Genomic DNA, 18,380 nt, shown 5'->3' on the forward strand with positions numbered 1-18,380 from the left:
AACAAGTCAGAATTCCATTCACACTGAGCCTAAGTTTACATTAATTAATTAAATATTTCTAATGAAGACACTGTACTAGATAACGTATCAGCACTATCAACCTGAGATGTGAAATAAGAGAGCTTCCTAAATATGTTTACTTAACATGTAAGAAACAGATTTTTCATCTTAGATTTTTCTAAAAGTTCATTCAATTAACCAAAAAAACATACCTACATTTCCAGTATCTACCTACTGGAACTTTTTCAAAGGAAGGATTTGGACTCTTGGGAAGATTCTTCCTGACCCAATCGATCAGAAATTGTTTGGGAGATTTTCCAGTCCAGCTTCGAGCTGTATAGTCAAAATTTCTTACATCATGAGGTTCTTTCTTTTTCTCTAAAATGATAGACAAAGATTGTTTTTTTAAAAATTGTCATGTGGTAATGTGTAGTCTCTTTTGAATGATCAAAGTCCTCTCAATTTTGGTAAAAGACCTTTAGAAGAGAATAGGTTAAAAAAAAAAGTTTGCTCTTCTGAGTGATGTAAGGAAATTCTCTTAATGGATAAAACCACTAAATATCTGAATCTTTAAAAAAAAGTATCCTGAGTAACTCATCCATTCTTATAAAATATCTATGATAACTAACCATGTGATGAATTGTTCAGGGTACTCTGAATTATAGTATTTGGGAGGCTACCACACAGGAAGGGTAATCTTTTGAAAAAAATATAGATCAGATGTCATTTCTCTGCTTAACAGCTGCTGCTGCCACCGCCACCTTCATTGGTTTCACATTATGTATAAAATAAAGTCCAAATTCTTCACCACTGCCTAAAACCTTTTCATGGTCCATCTCTGCTTATCATGCTCACTCTATTATAGCCACACAGGCAGGCAGTCACTTCCTCAAATGCTCTAAGCCTGCTTGGCCCAGTACAGAGGCAGTAGCCACACATGAACAAATCTAAATTAATTACAATTAAACTTTCAGTTTCTCAGTTGCATTAATCACATTTCAAGTGCCCATTACTCCTATTTGGCTAGTAGCTATCACACTGGATAGCTCAGATATATAACATTCCTATCATAGTGTTCTGTTGAATAGTCTGCTCTTCGTCTTCTCTACCTTAGACTTCCAATGTACTGTCTCCCTCCTTCTAAGGTGGCTCTTCCCACCAAGGTATCACTGGGCTGACACCTAATCATCTATCAGATCTCAGAGCAAATCAACAGCCCCATTGTTATCTCTAATATTAAACACCAGTATTCTTGCTCTGATAGCTTACATCACAATTTATAATTAAATATTTGTGTATATGGTAATGCTTATCTCCCCTACAAGACCATACACTTGAAGAGGGCAAGGACTAGGTTATTTTGTTAATTACCGTACATACAGCAACTGACATTATCAACAATAAAAATTCAATAAATATTTATCAAAGAATATATAATTAAAAAACTGACAATTTAGCACAGGACTTGACTGTAGTACAGATAAATATCATACAAGCTATATCAATAATTTACTTAGCACAAATAAATGCACCATTACACACATCCAGTGGCAAGGCAGTACTCATGGCAGAGTCCTCTTAGGGCTGTTTGAGTTAACCTTGAAGCGAGGGTAAGGTTGGCCAAGTAGGGGATAACAGAATGAGCAAAATCATGGAGCCATGAAATAACACATGTTCTAGAGAATGTTGCGGCTACAGTACTTAGCTGGGAGAATAAAGTGGGAAGGCAGATTGTGGTAGAATGCAAAGGCTCTTCAATGCCGTGATAAGTATGGACTTACTACTGATTGAGGGTTTTTAACAGGGAAATCACATTTAGATAGGTTAGGGAAAATAATTCTGGCAGGAATTTGGAGGATGGACTGGAAAGAGATGAGACTGAAACAAGATACTTAAAATCACAAAATGCTACGAAAGTTATAATTATTATTTTTCCAAGACAGCATGTGGAAGCGTAACTTTACTGCCAGCTTATGTAGTTTGCTAGAATGCAAACTAACAATTTCTCAGTTGTATTTTCAGTGACATTTTACTACTTTCACCTCAAAACCCTTTCCCTTTGTTTTACCTTTCTCTTCTTCAGTAGCAGCTACAGATTTTTCAAATAAGTTAAAGTTCAAAGCCCTTTCTTCTTCTGTGGCTACAAGAGGCTTTTTCCTTTCATTCTGTTGATGTGAAATCTTTATGGCTGGATTGAATACTGGATGGTCTTCTAAAGTTTCCATTTCTACCAAGAAAAAAAAAATTGTGCTTTGTTGTATTTGTTTTTTATGTCTCTTTACTTTGCAGAGACGGTTAAAAAACAAACAAAAAAACCACAAAACAACAACAAAAACACAACAGCATTCTTTCTTTTTCCTTGCAGCCAGTTATTCAACACTTTCTACTTGGAATTTATGCTAGAAGTCAGAGGCAATTTATTTTCACATCATATACTAAAATGTTTTAAATGAATTATTTAACAGATGTAGAAGGTCTGGAAAAACATACTCATTAGACATGAATGCTCATGGAAGTGTACCTGACTCTCCTTTTTGAATGAGGATGGTATTTTATGGTATATTTCAGAGGCTGCCAACCTATGGCCAATGGGTCGCATCCAGCCCTGCTGCCTGTTTCTGTATAGCCTATAAGCTAAAAATGATTTTGGTATTTTTAGCTGGTTGAAAAATATACGAAGTATTTGGTGACATGTGAAAATTTATATGAAATTCCTATTTCAGTATCCATAAAGTTTTATGAGAACATAGCCATTTACTTACATACTACCAGTGGCTGCTTCTATGCTGTGACAGGAGAGTTCAGTAGTTGTGAGAGCATCTATATGGCCCACACAACCTACAATATTTATTATTTGCCTTGTTACAGAAAGCCTACCAATCCCAGGTATAAACCGTTAGGAAAGAGTAGACAAAAAGAGGCAACCTCCATGCCAGGAAAGCCAAAAAAAGAAGAGACATTTATATACCTAAGAATTTTTAAGTGTTTACCTCTTTGAAATTTCCTTATTTTTTCTTGAGCCTCTTTTTGGCCTTGCTTGTTTTTTTCTAGTTTAAAGGTAGCTGCCTGCTCCTTTGCATCCAGAAGTTTTGCTGCAAGGTGCAAGTACCTTTCATTCTGTTCCAAAGAAGATATTGATTCAGAAATTTAAAAAAGAACAAAATCAGTTAAGTCATTTGTCAGTTTATTATAGAAAAACCTATGATCTTTTAATCTTATTCTTTGATCCAGCAAATCTGCTTTTAGGAATTTTTCACAGAGAAATAATACAAAGGTGCAGATTTGTAGGTAGTAGTGACAGAAGAGGAAAAACTGCAAATCAAAGGTACTCATCTACAGAGAAAATCTGTCAGCCATTAGAAAAAAAAATGAGCTACCAAAAGAATGAGGGTGATCCACATGGAAAATTTCCTTGACATGTTAAACAAAATTAAAAACTACAGAATAAAAGTTAAGTAAGCTCATTTCTGTAAAAAGGAAGTATTTTGTTTTTATACATTTTATAATTTACAAAAAGGATTGTGTAGATAATAATATAATAATATTCATCTGAAAGTTACCTTTCCATATTCTCTTTCTTGTAGAAAATAGGGACATTAAAAAAAAAAAAGGCCTCTGGTAAAATGGGTGTTATAAAACTTAAGGACTAGCTCCGCTGAGCAAACATTAGATGCAGTTTAAAATTAAACTCAAATTTGTTTTTTTCCTTGGGTTAACAAAGTACAGACGAGAAGCATCAAGGCACAAGGTGAAGATAAGGGCATGTATAATGCTGCTGTGAAACACAACTGTTAACATGAATGGAAAAGAGATCAACTAAGGCAGCACATCGAGCTTAAGCCTGGAACCACTTTGTGTAGAACACACTGATACAGTGTAAACAGAAGCATTAGCTGTCTGTACCTCTTGTTCACCCAAATCACATTCTTCCATCATTCCTATTTCTGCCATTGATACCACTGTCCCTCCACCTGAAAATCTCTTGCTGTCTTTAGCTCATTAACTTCTTTACTCAGTAAACCAAAACTTTCTATTGGTTCTGGCTTTAAATGTTTCTGTTGCCTTCCAATTCCAGTACCAATTTGGAGCCTTATTATTTCATACCTGAGGAAGTGCAAAAGCTACCAAATGGCTTCCCTATCCTTTCCAAATCACCTTGAATGCTACTAAATATTCCAAACCACTTTAACTAAGCACTTTAATTTTGACCTAAAATACCAAATTCTTGTAACTCACCTGCCCCCAACTTCGAGAAGCTCTTCTCAAGAAAAAAAAGTCAAATTCATTTTTTGGGGATCAAAATCTTCTGGTCTCAGCTAAACTCACTTGTTTACTCCTTCCTGTCAGTACTCATCTACATTGTATACACTGTATATATTCATATATTGTTTAATACCCAAAGGCTCATTGCACAATCCACTTCTGTACACTGTTCACACTATTTTACTCATATGGATCATCTTCCCTTTACTGCCCATGCACACTTGGCACCCTTCAAGTTCCCCGTCTCTTCTTGCAGTCTTGACCAAATGTTCTAATCAAAAGAGACCTCTTCTTTGACCCTTAATGGAGACTCATACTGTCCTAAGTTCTTTTTGCTTATATTAGTTTAATATAGGCACAGAGTTTAAAAAATACGTATAGGATACAGAAGAGTATAAAAAAAGAAGTGTCCCTCTCATTCTACCACCCCAGTCCTAATCACTAATAATAGCTTCTCGTGTATCTTTCCATATCATTTCTGTGCATATAGAATGAAAATACACATATCTATATTTTTTTCTTTTACACAAATGGGTTCATCATACTACACATGGTGTTTTGCAACTTCCCTTTTCTCTTTCTAAACCAATTTTATTAAGGTATGATTTACATATAATGCACCCATTTAGGTATACAGGTGAATGTGTTTCATAAATATATATATTGATTTAACCATCATCCTAATCAAGATAAAAAACATTCCCACCATCCCCAAAAGTTTCCTCATGCTGCCTTACAGTGAATCCTCTTTCCCTATCCTTGGACTCAAGCAACTACTGATCTGCCTTTTGTCACGAGAGATTGATTTAGCAAGGATGACTTATCTGGAATTTAATATAATAATTACACATGTAGTCATCTGTGTCTCCCTTCTTTCATTCAAGGATTATGCCTTGGAAAGTTGCTTGCAGTGTTTGCCTATTATGAATATAAAACTGCTATGCACATTTGTGTACAGGTCTTTTGTGGACATGTTTTCAGTTTTCTTGAATGAATACCTAAGAACGAAACTGTTCTGTCACATGGCTAAGTGTATGTTTAACTTTTTAAGGAAGTGCCAGTTTTCTGAAGTGGATATACCATTTTATACTCCCACAATCAATGTCTGAGTGTTCCTGCAGCTCCATGCACTCCCAACACTTGGTATTACTGATCTCTTTAATAGTAGCCATTTTGATGAATATACAATAGGATCTAACTGCAGTTTCCATTTTCATTTCTCTGATGACTAGTGATCTTGAAATTGTTTTTACATGTTTACTGGCTATCCATATGTCTATTTTTGTGAAGTATCTGTTGTCCTTTGAAAACTTTATAAATCCTAAAGTCTACTGTCAGACACGTATTGTAATATTTTCTTCCTACAACTTGTTTTCATGTAACCTTACATTTTTAGTTTCTCTTATATCTAGGTTTCTCTGACCAGACTAAGGATTTTTTTGTAACGAAACGTGCCTTTCTTTTATTATCCAAGGAATTTAGGATACTTCTTACAAATGATAATCATTTAAAAGTACTTGATGATTATCTGTTTAAAGATGGGAGGAAACGTAAGTAACACTTATTGAGCAGTTACTTTGTGCCATTTTTATTTTGTTACTTTTAGGTTTTATTTTGCTTAACCTTTCCATCCACTCCTAAAAGCCTAATACAAATTTCTAACTCACGGGGTCAAATTTTTCCTCTTCTAAACTTTTAGAATTCTCACTCTTTTCTTCTTCATTTTGCTGTTCAGCATACTGCAAAATCCATGCTTTCATATTTACTTCCAAATTTTTTTCTTCCTTTTTTGGCTAGAAAGGAAAAACAAATATCTGAAAAACCAAAGTTAGAAAAAGGTGTCAAACTATCAAGTGTCCCTGTTTTTACTATTTTTTTTTCACTCAGAAACAGGAGACACGTAAACCTCATAAAATCATATTATATACTGTTCTGTGAAGGACAAACGAATTACACCTTGCTTTAAGAAGTCTAAACTTTCAAAATCAAAAAGGTATGTCTATATAAAGAGGCAAAACAATAAGGAGAACTTTAAAAACTAGTGCTACTCCAGGCACCTGGGTGGCTCAGTCGGGTTGAGTATCCAACCTCTTCTCAGGTCACGATCTCGTGTTTGTGGGTTCAAGCCCTACATCAGGCTCTGGGCTAACAGCTCAGAGCCTGGAGCCTACTTTGGATTCTGTGTCTCCCTCTCTCTCTGCCCCTTCCCTGATCACACATTCATTCTCCCTCTCTCTCAAAAAATAAAATGTTTAAAAAACAAAAAAACCAACTACTGCTATTCCTTAAAAATAGTGGTTTTATGGGGATAATGCTTCCAGATTTTTGTTTTTGTTTTGTTTTCAAGCTTTACTGGGGTATAACTCATATATTTAAAAACTGTACATACTTGGGGTGCCTGGGTGGCTCAGTCAGTTGGGCATGCAACTCTTGATTTCAGCTCAGGTTATGATCTTGCCATTCATGGGATCAAGCCCTGTCTCGGGCTCCCTGCTGACCATGTGGAGCCTGCTTGGGATTCTTTCTCTCCTTCTCTCTGCCCCTCCCCTGTTCACATGTATATGCTTTTTCTCTCGAAATAATAAACTTTAAAAAATTGTACATATCTAATGTACATGTTAATATATCAATTATATATTAACTTATCATAATATATACATAAACTCATTCTGATGAGTTTGGACATATGTGTCCATTCACGATACCTACAATCGAGATACTAAACATATCCATCACCTCTATAAACTTCCTTGTGTTCTTTTGTGCACATGGATTGGTGGGGATAGGGAGTGGTGATTGTGGTGAGAACACATAACATGAGACCTATCTTCTGAACATATTTTAAAGTGCATAATGTTGTTCTGTTAACTATAGGCACTATGTTACAAAGATCTCTAGAACTTCTTCATCTTGTGTAACTGAAACTAAATGATTAGGCAACATTTCCCCATTTTCCCCTCTCCTCCCTTCAGCCTCTGGTAACTTCCACTCTATTTTCCACTTCTAAGAGTTTAGCTATTTTGGATACTTCACTTAAGTGGAATCCTACAGTATTTATCTTTCTGTGACTGGTTTATTTCACTTAGCATAATGTTCTCTAGGTTCATGAACACAGAGGTTTTGTGATACGCAGTGTATTTAAGCATAACACCCTAATGAAGTATACCTTCCAGTCTTGACTCCTTGCTGTAATCCCCTTCCACACGTATTTTGGAATTGGCCATGTGATATGCTTCAACCAAGGAAACATTACCAAGATACAAGCTAGGGCTTGGTAAGAAATTTATAGACTGGGGCTTATCATCTTGAAATACTTGGTCTTAGAAGCCAGATGCCAAGTAAATCAGACCACCCTGTGACCATCATATATGAGGAAACATAAGTTAGCCACATGGAAAGAAGGATGCCTGGTTAGCCCCCAGCTGAGGTACTAGTCCTATAAGTAAGAAACCATTTTGGATATTCTAGCCTAGTAAGACACCTTGGGAAACAGATGGACTAAACAGCTGACCCTGGTCCAGACTGCAGAATCAAAAGAAATAAACTGGTGGTTTAAGTCACTAAATTTTTGGGTGGTTTGTTATGCAGCAACACACTACCGAAACCGTGACAGAAAAGTTTGGCAAACTAATTCTCTTCAATAAGCAAAAACATTATTGCAACCTAGTATTTCTACTCATAAACTGCTATAATGCACTTTATTCTGATTTTATACAACTTCATGTGTTTAATTCTTAAATTACCTTAATCTTAGTATCTTCTGGTTTTTTGATTTTAGGTTGCAATGGAGGTGAAACAGTGGCTGGTATTTGAGGAGACTGGAATTTTGGCCTACTTTTAGTTTGTTGCTCTTCAAATTCTTGACTGAATCCTTCAGGAAGTGCATCTTAAAAATTGGGATTAAAAAAAATACATATGATATATAAAACATAAACATACACATTCATCAAACATACACAAAAATCCTGGCTAAACAAAGAGCACCTAATTTTCTTCCACACTCATCTCCTCAAGAATAGAAATCCTATGATGAATCTGACTTTATTGTCAAAGTCAAAGTGCGAACACTCATCAGATGACAGCCCACCTCTAAATAGCCATTTATTTCACTCTCAATGTGTTAGGCTCCTAAGTTTTCAAAAAAAGATTTGAACCCTTCCCAACTCTTTGGTTGCCTATTACAGTATATGGCAGGATCCTTAATCAGTCATGCAAGCAATTTGCACTCTAGGTTCTTGCTAAAGATGACAACCTTGACTCTCTGGTTATTAAAACTATCCAAAGCCAGATGGCCCAAATTTCTAAACCAAAACCAGGAGAGACAGTCTGATAGGTAACAGGTAGGCAAACTTTAAAAATGTGTTCTATGAAGTACATTATAAAATGACTACTGACAACTGAAAGTAATGCACAAAAAATTTCTTCTTGCATGGACTACAACCTTTGAGAATATACTACAAAGAGCAGGAAAGGGTAAGAACATTCAAAAAATAATTATAACACAGTGAAAAAATTTTAAGTAGAGCTTGATACAAATATCACAAATTCTGAATTTCAGAAGGGCTTTAGAAAATGAAAGACTTTAATGATAATACTACTTACCATCTGAAAGATTTAAACAGAGCCAATCCAAGGCAGAATGGAGATCACCTCCCTGCAAGAGTGTGTTAGTCATAGCATCTTCAATGTCTTTAGTCTTAAATGAAAATGCTTGTAAAGCCATGTATAAATCCTGTAAGAGGGAAATGCAAAAAAGTCATTCTGTCAATTTTCTCTCCTTTTATTACTAATTTTATTCTACCACTCATTTTATTATTATTTATTTATTTAAGTAGGCTCTATGCCCAGCGCAGAGCCCAATCAAGGGCTTGAACTCACAACCCTGAGATCAAGACCTGAGCTAAGATCACAAGTTGGACACTTAACTGACTGAGCCACCCAGGTGCCCCTCTCCCACTCATTTAAATTTTTTAAGGTTATTTATGTATTTAGAGAGAGAGAGGGAGGGAAATCAGGGGAGGGCAGAGAGAGAGGGAGAGAATCCCAACCAAGCTCTATGCTATCAACACAGAGCCCAATGCAAGACTGAAACTCATGCCATGACCTGAGCCAAAATCAAGAGTCAGATGCTTAAGCTACTGGGCCACACAGTAGCCCACTCATTTTAAACCAGAAATTCTGATACAGATTATAATTTCAAAAATATCTTTTCTCCCTTCTAGTTAGAAGAGTTAAATATGGTTACCAGATTGAGAATTTGAGAACTATGGATAAATTTTAAAAGGACCTCAAGGGGTGCCTGGGTGGCTCAGCTGGTTGAGCGTCAAGTTTCAGCTCAAGTCATGTTCTCACGGTTTGTGGGTCTGGGCCTGGCACTGGGCTCTGTGCTGACAGCTGAGAGCCTGGGGCCTGCTTCGGATTCTGTGTCTCCCTCTCTCTCTGCCCCTCCTCTGCTCACAAAAATAAACAAACATTAAAAAAAAAAAATTAAAACAGTAAATAAAAGGACCTAGAAAATAAATAAACAAATAAATAAAAGGACCTGGAGACACTGCTCATATTCTTACTATCCAACGATACTGTTTGCAATGTAGTATGTTTCCTATCAGTCATTTTTCTGATCTTGTGAAAACAAATTTCACTTAATGTTATAACATAAGCAGGGCACCTGGGTGGCTCAGTCGGTTAAGCATCCGACTTCAGCTCAGGTCGTGATCTCGCAGTTTGTGGGTTTGAGCCCCACATCGGGCCCTGTGCTGACAGCTCAGAGTCTGGAGCCTGCTTCTGATTCTGTGTCTCCCTCTCTCTCTCTGCCCCTCCACTGTTCATGCTCTGTCTCTCCCAAAATAAACATTAAAAAAATTTTTTTTTAATCATTGTAACATAAGCATCTTCCCAAGTTATCAGAAACTCTTCATCACTTACAAGAGTTACATACTTCATTAGGTAGGTGTATCATAATCATACCTTTTCCTATTAGTGGCCACTCAGGATGTTTTCTCTTTTTCTTATGATTAGTGCTTCAATGAACATGTTCATCTATAAAGGAAAGCATCTTAACATACTTTCTAAAGCATGATCTTCAGAGCTGAAGAGAATTTGGTTCAAATCCAGACTGTGCTTACTCTACTACTTACTCATTAACAACTGCAGACTATAGCTTATGTAGTAATCTTTCCAAGCCCTGATTCCTTCATTTGAAAAATGGGGCAAAGTATCTTCTGGTATTGTTGTGTCAGAGAAAATGTAAGCAAAGTGCCCACTATAGAGCCTAATATAATTTGTGGAATGTAATTTAGTTTTCACATCACCATTTTAATGTGTGTAGTTGTATATGGCACAATTCCTTCCCTAGTTTTGCAGATGGAAATGATCTACATAAAATCTCAACGGAGTTGAAAAAGTCATTTTATCTCACTATCTTACAACGTAGAACAGGCTTAAAAATGCTCCATTAAAAATAAGGAACTTAGTGGGGGCACCTAAGTAGCTCAGTTAAGCGTCTCTTTTGATTTTTGCTCAGGTCATCATCTCATGGTTTGTGGGTTCGAGCTCTGTGTTGAGCTCTGTGCTGACAGCATGGAGCTTGCTTGGGATTCTCTCTCTTCCTGTCTCTCTGCGCCCCCCCCCGCCCCCCCCCCCCCCCCCCCCGGCTCATGCATGCACTCTTTGTCTGTCAAAATAAATAAATAAACATAAAAAAAAATACAGAACTTAAAAAAAAAGTTTGCAAAATACCTGTAATTTTTTGGCAGTAAGTCTTCCAGAAATCACTCCTTTGTCATTATTTTGCTTTTTATGCTCATTTATCACTCCAATAATTCTTTGCTCTAGTTTGTGATTAATTACCACCTGTTGAAGCCAAAAAGGTCCTATCAATTAGAATCTAAATTATTACATAATATTTAATAAATAAATGATTAGAAGAAAATCACATAGTTTTCTGTATCCCTGCCAACAATCCAAGAATTTAAGCTAAAATCAGGTAAAATAATTATTATATTTTAGACCGCCATTGGACTATATCTGTACCACATATTTAAGAAAAAAATGGGATATGAAAAAAGCAACATATGGCAAGGAAGAAATCCTCTTACAAACCCTCTGAAGCTGCACTGTCTTCGAACTGCTATCATAAAGACCGATTCCTAAGCTTAATCGTAAAGCTGAATCAGAATCCTTGTGGATGGAGCCCAGGAATCTGCTTAACGTAAACCCCAAGCAAACAGCTTTAAAGAATGGATGTTACACTAAAAAGAACACATATCAAATAAAAATAAATACTATATAAATAGTAATAATTAGGTAACACAAATTCTTTTGGCTCCCAATGTTTGATCTTGTTTTTCTATTAGCCACTTTGTATTCCATTTTTTTGTTTCATATGTTCTTTCCAAACTTTAAACTTCAGAATACACAAACATGTACCTACAAACATGTACCTTTCCTTTACCACATCTTTACTGAATGCCTACCATGATCTATGCTCAAAAACGTACTACAGAAATCAGTCTAGCACAGGAAACCTATATAAAAAGATACACTGTAAACCAGCATGGCAACTATTAAAAAAAAAAAAAATGGGACCACAAGAAAAACTGGTGACTTATGAAGGACTTCTTAGAGGCTCCAGAGGTGACAAATGGAGAAGGAGAAGCAGGTCATTTTAAGCAGAGAGTTCACTGACAAAAGCCTAGAGTCATAAAATCACACGGGATTTGGAGGAACAATGAGATTTAAACTAAAATTTTAAGTGGAGAAGAATAATGGAAAGGAGGCTGGAAATGTACACTAAACCAGGTCTGAAAGGATGCATATGCTATCCTTAAAGATTTGTATCTTGGGGCACCGGGGTGGCTCAGCTAGTTAAGCATCCGACTTGAGCTCAGGTCACGATCTCATGATTTGTGGGTTTGAGACCTTCATAAGGCTCTGGGCTGACCGCTCAGAGCCTGGAGCCTGCTTCAGATTCTTTGTCTCCCTCTCTCTCCCCTCTCCCTCCTCTTTCTCTCAAAAATAAACATTAAATTTTTTTTTTTTTTTAATTTGGATCTTACCCACATCTTCCTTAAGTTCCTACAGGCTTTCAACATATATGTTATGATTTACATCTATTTAGTACAAATCAGCAATTAATTTATTACAAAAATTTAAAATACACGATTTCTTTTATTTAAGAATAAAAGACAACATTTTTCTTTCTTTTTCAAAGACAACATTTCTTGAAATGACTCAAGACCTCAGTACTCACTTTCAAAATAGATTTATCCAGATTTGCAGGACCTCCAGAATCATTTGTAGAATTAAAACTATAAATTTTCGGACCTGTATATAACAGACAACAAGTAGTCAAGGCAGTTTAATCATTAATAATTACTACATTATTTTTTCTCTAAAAATTGCTAAACATTAAATATTTGATTTCACCTCTCTATTGCCTACTTCACCAAATAACTCAATCTACAAGTCAGCAATACTGCCTCTAAATTTTCACAAACATTTTACCAATTAGCATTCTCAAGGTTAACAAGTTACTTACAAAGAGCAAAGGCATGTATATTTTTTAAATTAAATCTATGTTCCCCTTTATATTTTTAAAGTCAGATGCTCTTCTGCGTGGCACTTAACTGAAGCAAGATCTCTCAGAGGATATTAGATTCTTGGCAGAGAAGATGGTTATTTTTGAAGAGAAATACTCCCACCTAAAGTATAAATGAGGCAGCAGCTCCTGTCATCTTCTCCTATTTTTTTTTAATCTTCATTTTTGAGAGAGAGAGAGAGAGAGACAGAGACAGAGCACGGGTGGAGGATGGGAAAAGAGAGAGAGGGAGACACAGAATCGGAAGCAGGCTCCAGGCTCTGACCTGTCAGCACAGAGCCCGACGCGGGGCTCGAACTCACGAACTGTGAGATCATGACCTGAGCTGAAGTTGGATGCCCAACCGACTGAGCCACCCAGGCGCCCCTCATCTTCTCCTATTGAGTCCAAGGGTTGCCGTACTAGTTTCTTAGGACAAATTACCACAAACTTGGTTGGCCAAATGTAACATATTCTCTCACCATTCTGGAGGCTTTAAGTACAAAATCAAGTTGTCACTAGGACCATGCTCCCTTTAGGTTCTAGACAAGAATCCTTTGGTAATCCTTCTGGTAATCCCAGGAATTGCTTGCCTTGTTTGCCTTTTACACATGGGGCTTCACATGGCCTTAGTCCCTGGTGTCTGTGTTCGCATATCTCTCTCCTTTCTCTGGACACTAGCCACTGGATGATTCCATCTCGAGATGAAATATCCTTAACTAATTTTATCTGTAAGGATCTTATTTCCAAATAAGGTTGCATTCTGAGGTTCCAGGTAGAAATGAACTTTGGGGAGATGGGGGTGGGGGCGTGGGAATGATACTACTAAACCCATTACAGTTGTCAAGTCTGTTCCAGCCAAGAGAAACACTATACATATCATCAGTTCTCTAACGAGTAACCATGAAGGAACACATACTATTTTCAAACCATTAGTCTCATGATCTGTTGATTCTCTTAAAAATCAGTGACGATCCCAAATACTTTTTATGTGAATTCTAACACTGATACACATCATGTTATAAAAAGGAAAAATTTTTAAATACTCATTAATTCATTAAAAAGAACAAACCCACTATAATATAAATACTTCTTATGAAAAATACCTACATTTTCCAAACCCTCCAAAAAAATGTTTTGGGTTTTTGCAAATCTCTTAATGTCTGGTTTCTCCATTCAATTTTCTGTATTATTATCATGTAGCCACTGAAAAATACCACTGTACACTCATGAGAAAATGAGTGCAAATATGGCAAATAACATTTTAGATTAATGAAAACAGTTCTCATTTCATGGAGTCCCTGACAGAGAGGTTTCAAGAATTCCACAGGATCCCTTGAACACACTTGACAAACCACTACTATATGAGAATACTCCTAGAATCTTATAACGTCTACTTACTCTGCTGTTAATAAATCTCAAAGTAAGGATTTTTTTTTTTTAACTTTCGGAGAGAAACCTAAACATTAAAAGTTGCTTCTTATGATTTTAAAGGTCAAAAACTTGGGTCTCTGTTGACTTAGAGTTTTCCTTTCAAGATGCTACTTAATATAATTAGCCATTTCAAAAGAAAAAAGTTTTGGGGTGCCTGGGTGGCTCAGTTGCTTAGGCGTCCGACTTCGGCTCAGGTCATGATCTCATGGTTTGTGGGTTCAAGCCCCGCGTCGGGCTCTGTGCCTGGAGCCTGCTTTGGATTCTGTGTCACCCTCTCTCTCTCTCTGCCCCTCCCCCACTCATGCTCTGTCTCTCTCTCTCAAAAATAAACATTGAAAAAAAATTTAAAAGAAAAAAGTTTTTCAGAGTAACTATTTACATTTGGGCAGTCTGAATTAGAGACATCAGTGGTTCCCTGAATCTATGCTAGTTCTACAGGAAGTACCCAAGGTTACCTGGAGTATACGAAAAGATAGTGACAATTCTGGCACATTATGGTTAATTTCCTTATCTTGTAGTCTTAAACTTTAATTCCAGTAACCTTGCTCATAAACTCAAGTCAATAGTCATAAATGCGAGTACATATCAGTAGTCCTTAACCATTTCTGTGAAGTCTCATCATTTGCAGTAAACTTATTCACAAATTTTGCATACTAATCAGAGTTTCTAAGTCCCAAAAACCACTGAGGGGATCCAATTATAACCCTTTTGGGAAAGGTACAGATGGTAGAGCAGTTTATTACCAAGACTATACTGAGAAGCAATTCAAGGTTGATGTGTTACTGATGAAGGTGAAACTATAAATTCCTTTAATAATTTTTTGTGTTGAAGATTGAAATAAGCTCTCCTTTGTCTTCTCCAACCACTCTCCCTAAGACAAACAACCATATCACTTCTTAGAAGTCAGCTTATATTGTGAACTTCCAGAGGGCAAATAAAAGAAGCGCTGAGTCCCCAGAAAACCAGGGAGGGAATGCACACAGATACTGCTGCACATTCAGTGGGTGCAATTAAAGGTCTCTAAAAGTGGGTATGTTTTCATTTTAATCAATAGGCCAAGGAACTAAGGCAACAATGAGATCTTGCCACAGAGAAAGTACCAATTAAATCAAGTAAGGCCCTTTCTATTTCGAATTCTTCTTCTTCTTAAAACATGTTCATATAAGAGTTTTAATGAGTGCGAACGAAACCTTCAGAATTTGAAATGCATCTTAAACAATTTATGGAAAACTTCCCAAAATATATTTATGCTTCCTGTTATATACACAGTACCATCAAGAAAATTCAAACCTTTTTATAATGTGTTATTATGAATATCTATAATTTAACTTGAAACCTGCAGAGCTAGTAAGAAGAATGAGCTTACTCAATTCCCCCAAAACTGCTCTAATTTTCTACTTGGTGATTCTGTAGTCTCCTTTCTTGTCAGCCGCCAACTTTCAGAATGTGCATGTAACTGCCAGATTCTAATGTGTTATTTAGCAAAAAGTGAAGGCACCAGAAGAAAATAGTAACTCAAACTTAGAAATTAGTAACTCTATTTTCAAATGCAATTCTAAGTCAATAGGCCATGGAACAAAGATGGGTCCCACTCTTTTGCCAAATAAAGTGTACAGGATTTAGGATAGCTACTTGAAGACATTTTTCCATAAACTGTGGTTTTCTGTTTCAGACAGAGGGAGTTATTGTAAATTTGACTGGAAATAAGGATGTTAGTGTACAGTATATCTGAGGCAAAAGTATTATTGATTTCAAATTTAGAAATGATAGTTCATAGAACACAGCACACTATTTTAAAAAATATTTATTAAAGTTGAAGCACAGAAAAAGTGATTTCCTCAAGATGACTCTGCTAAAAAAAAAACCACACCAGCCAAAAAATCAATGTGTTGTTGCTAACTCCTCTTTCTTTCACAACATATTCCTTTTATAATGTATTGCATTTTGTATCACAGAGTGATTATAATGACCCACTATTGCCAATACACTCACTTTGAGTTGCTAGCGCTGGTGACAGGTGTACTGAGGCATTTTGGTTTCTTTCTGACCAATAGTACACATTCGTAAGGGGATGTGAACCAGGTAAGGGATCTAAACAGGGATAAATAAGACGCAGTCCTTGTCTTCATGGAGCTCAGTTACTAGTGGAGGCATTAAGTAACTATGCAAATAAACTGCGAAAGGGAAATACAGGGTATCTAGAGAATAAATGAGGATGAAACGATACAATCTGAGCAGTCAGGGTCTGTGAGGAAGTCCATACCACCAGAGCCACCTGACTAATCCTTTAAACATGTAAATTACCTAAGGTCTCTCTTACATTTAATGCCAACACTAGCCCCTTCTCTTTCATTCTACCCATGGACTTTCTTCTTTTTTTATTTTTTTTGTTAACATGCCAAGCTTGTTCCCATCTTAGGGCCTTTGCCCTTGTCTCCTCAGCCTCAAACATTGTCTTCAGATCTTCTAATAACTGGATGCTTCAAACCACCTCAGCATAGATGTTTCCTCAGGGAAGCCATCCCTGTTCTAAGCAAAAACAGACTCTACTATTCAATTCGTTCTTTACCAAGTCACTTTTCTGATTTTTGTCGCACTTTTTGTTTTATTTGGATGACCCTGAAAAATATTTAACATGGTTTTATGAGTTAACTCATGACATTAGTCCCCCTAGTCTTGTTTCCCTCTTAGGATTTTTACATCTCAGCTAGGCTTAAGGATTTTCACAAACGCCAGCCTTACAGTTGTTAGTCCTCTCCCTTGATCAGTTCATGTGGTATCTCCAGGGCCTAGTCTTGCCTAGAACATAGTAGCAATTCAAAAATTATCTGATGGACAAATGAAGTGAAAAAAACAGGAGTGAGAGAATACTGAGAATTGTGCCAAGAGTCATTTCATGGCAGAAGAGATTTTCTCCTTCTATGTGACAGGACAATTTTCAGAAAGTAATGCTATGTACAATCCTTCAAATTTTTGAAAAGAGTTGAAGGGCAGTAGAACAATTACACTTACATTAACAACTAAAACAAGTTCAGAAATAATGTTTTTTCCTCCAAAGCAGGCCTACTATCATATTATATAAAAATACCCAAAGAGAAAAAAAATCATGTCACAGTCTGCACAGCAGATTTATTTTCAGTGCTATATATATGAACTTAGTTATAAAATCTTTCCTACAAATTTCATAGACGACCTCTCATTTTTTCTCTCTTGACATTTGGGAAGGGCGTTATTGGATTTCACTATTTGGGATAGATGTGTTTGGGACAGATGGCATTCTGTTAAGAGAAAATGGCAAGAATACAAGGAGGCAGAAAGTCAATACCTGCATTTGGAACAATGAAAATACATTAGATTTGCTATAGGTAAATACAGGAATTAGTAACAAGGCTGGAAAAGGGGTCTTAGATGCTAGATGAACGGTTTGGACTTAATCACAAAGTCAGTGCAGACGCTGTGAAAGAAACTGAGAAGTGCTATGCACAAAGCAGCATTTCTTCAATATTAATCTGATGACTGCAGGCAAGACAAACTAGAGGAAGAAAAATAAGAGGTAGGGAGACCCATTAGAAAGCTTTGTTGGTACTCCAGGAATTCATGAGTACCTAGACTGATGCATGAACAGCACAAAGTGCTGAAAAGTGAAAATGGTGTACACATGAAAAGTGAAAATGGTGTACACAGAAGATAAGTGAAGATTGTATAAAGCATGGCAAGAGATTCGATGTGAGGAAGAAAGGAAGACATTAAAAGTAATTATTAACATTGAATAAAAAGGAATATGGAAAAGCAAAAACAAGGAGATCATAGAAGCTAGTGTCAGGAGAGAAGGATAGTTTAGTATGAGCCATGTTAAATTTGAGAGGCTTGCAATATAGGGTCAAAAGGTCCACGTAAATATGGAAATGGCTGACTTGAGATTAGAATAAAAACCAGGACTAGACAGAGTGAGTGAGGAATCATCTACAAAGAAAAAGACAGAATTAGTAATGGAAGTACTCTCCTAGAAGGACTGTAGATGGAGAACTATACTGTTACAGACTAACACCTTCATTGAGGGTCACGTTTTGGGGCAGGAGGAATAGGAAGCCAAAGAATACAACAA

The 18,380-nt window shown here is 36.4% G+C and overlaps 1 protein-coding gene across 2 annotated transcripts in view; it reads right to left on the bottom strand.

The window, feature by feature from the left end:
• DHX29 (DExH-box helicase 29) overlaps positions 1–18,380 on the bottom strand; it is a 45,268-nt gene that overhangs the window by 25,237 nt on the left and 1,651 nt on the right. For both annotated transcript variants that reach the window (XM_015085578.3, XM_015085577.3), the window contains exons 2-9: positions 12,515–12,588; positions 11,002–11,115; positions 8,866–8,995; positions 8,007–8,149; positions 5,931–6,056; positions 2,991–3,117; positions 2,069–2,227; positions 213–378 (exon numbers count right to left, since the gene is read on the bottom strand). In XM_015085578.3, coding sequence (XP_014941064.1) covers positions 213–378; positions 2,069–2,227; positions 2,991–3,117; positions 5,931–6,056; positions 8,007–8,149; positions 8,866–8,995; positions 11,002–11,115; positions 12,515–12,588 — 1,039 coding nt within the window. The remainder of the gene's footprint in view (positions 1–212; positions 379–2,068; positions 2,228–2,990; positions 3,118–5,930; positions 6,057–8,006; positions 8,150–8,865; positions 8,996–11,001; positions 11,116–12,514; positions 12,589–18,380) is intronic.

This window comes from Acinonyx jubatus, chromosome A1, assembly GCF_027475565.1.
Source record: "Acinonyx jubatus isolate Ajub_Pintada_27869175 chromosome A1, VMU_Ajub_asm_v1.0, whole genome shotgun sequence".
NCBI classification, from domain to species: domain Eukaryota; kingdom Metazoa; phylum Chordata; class Mammalia; order Carnivora; family Felidae; genus Acinonyx; species Acinonyx jubatus.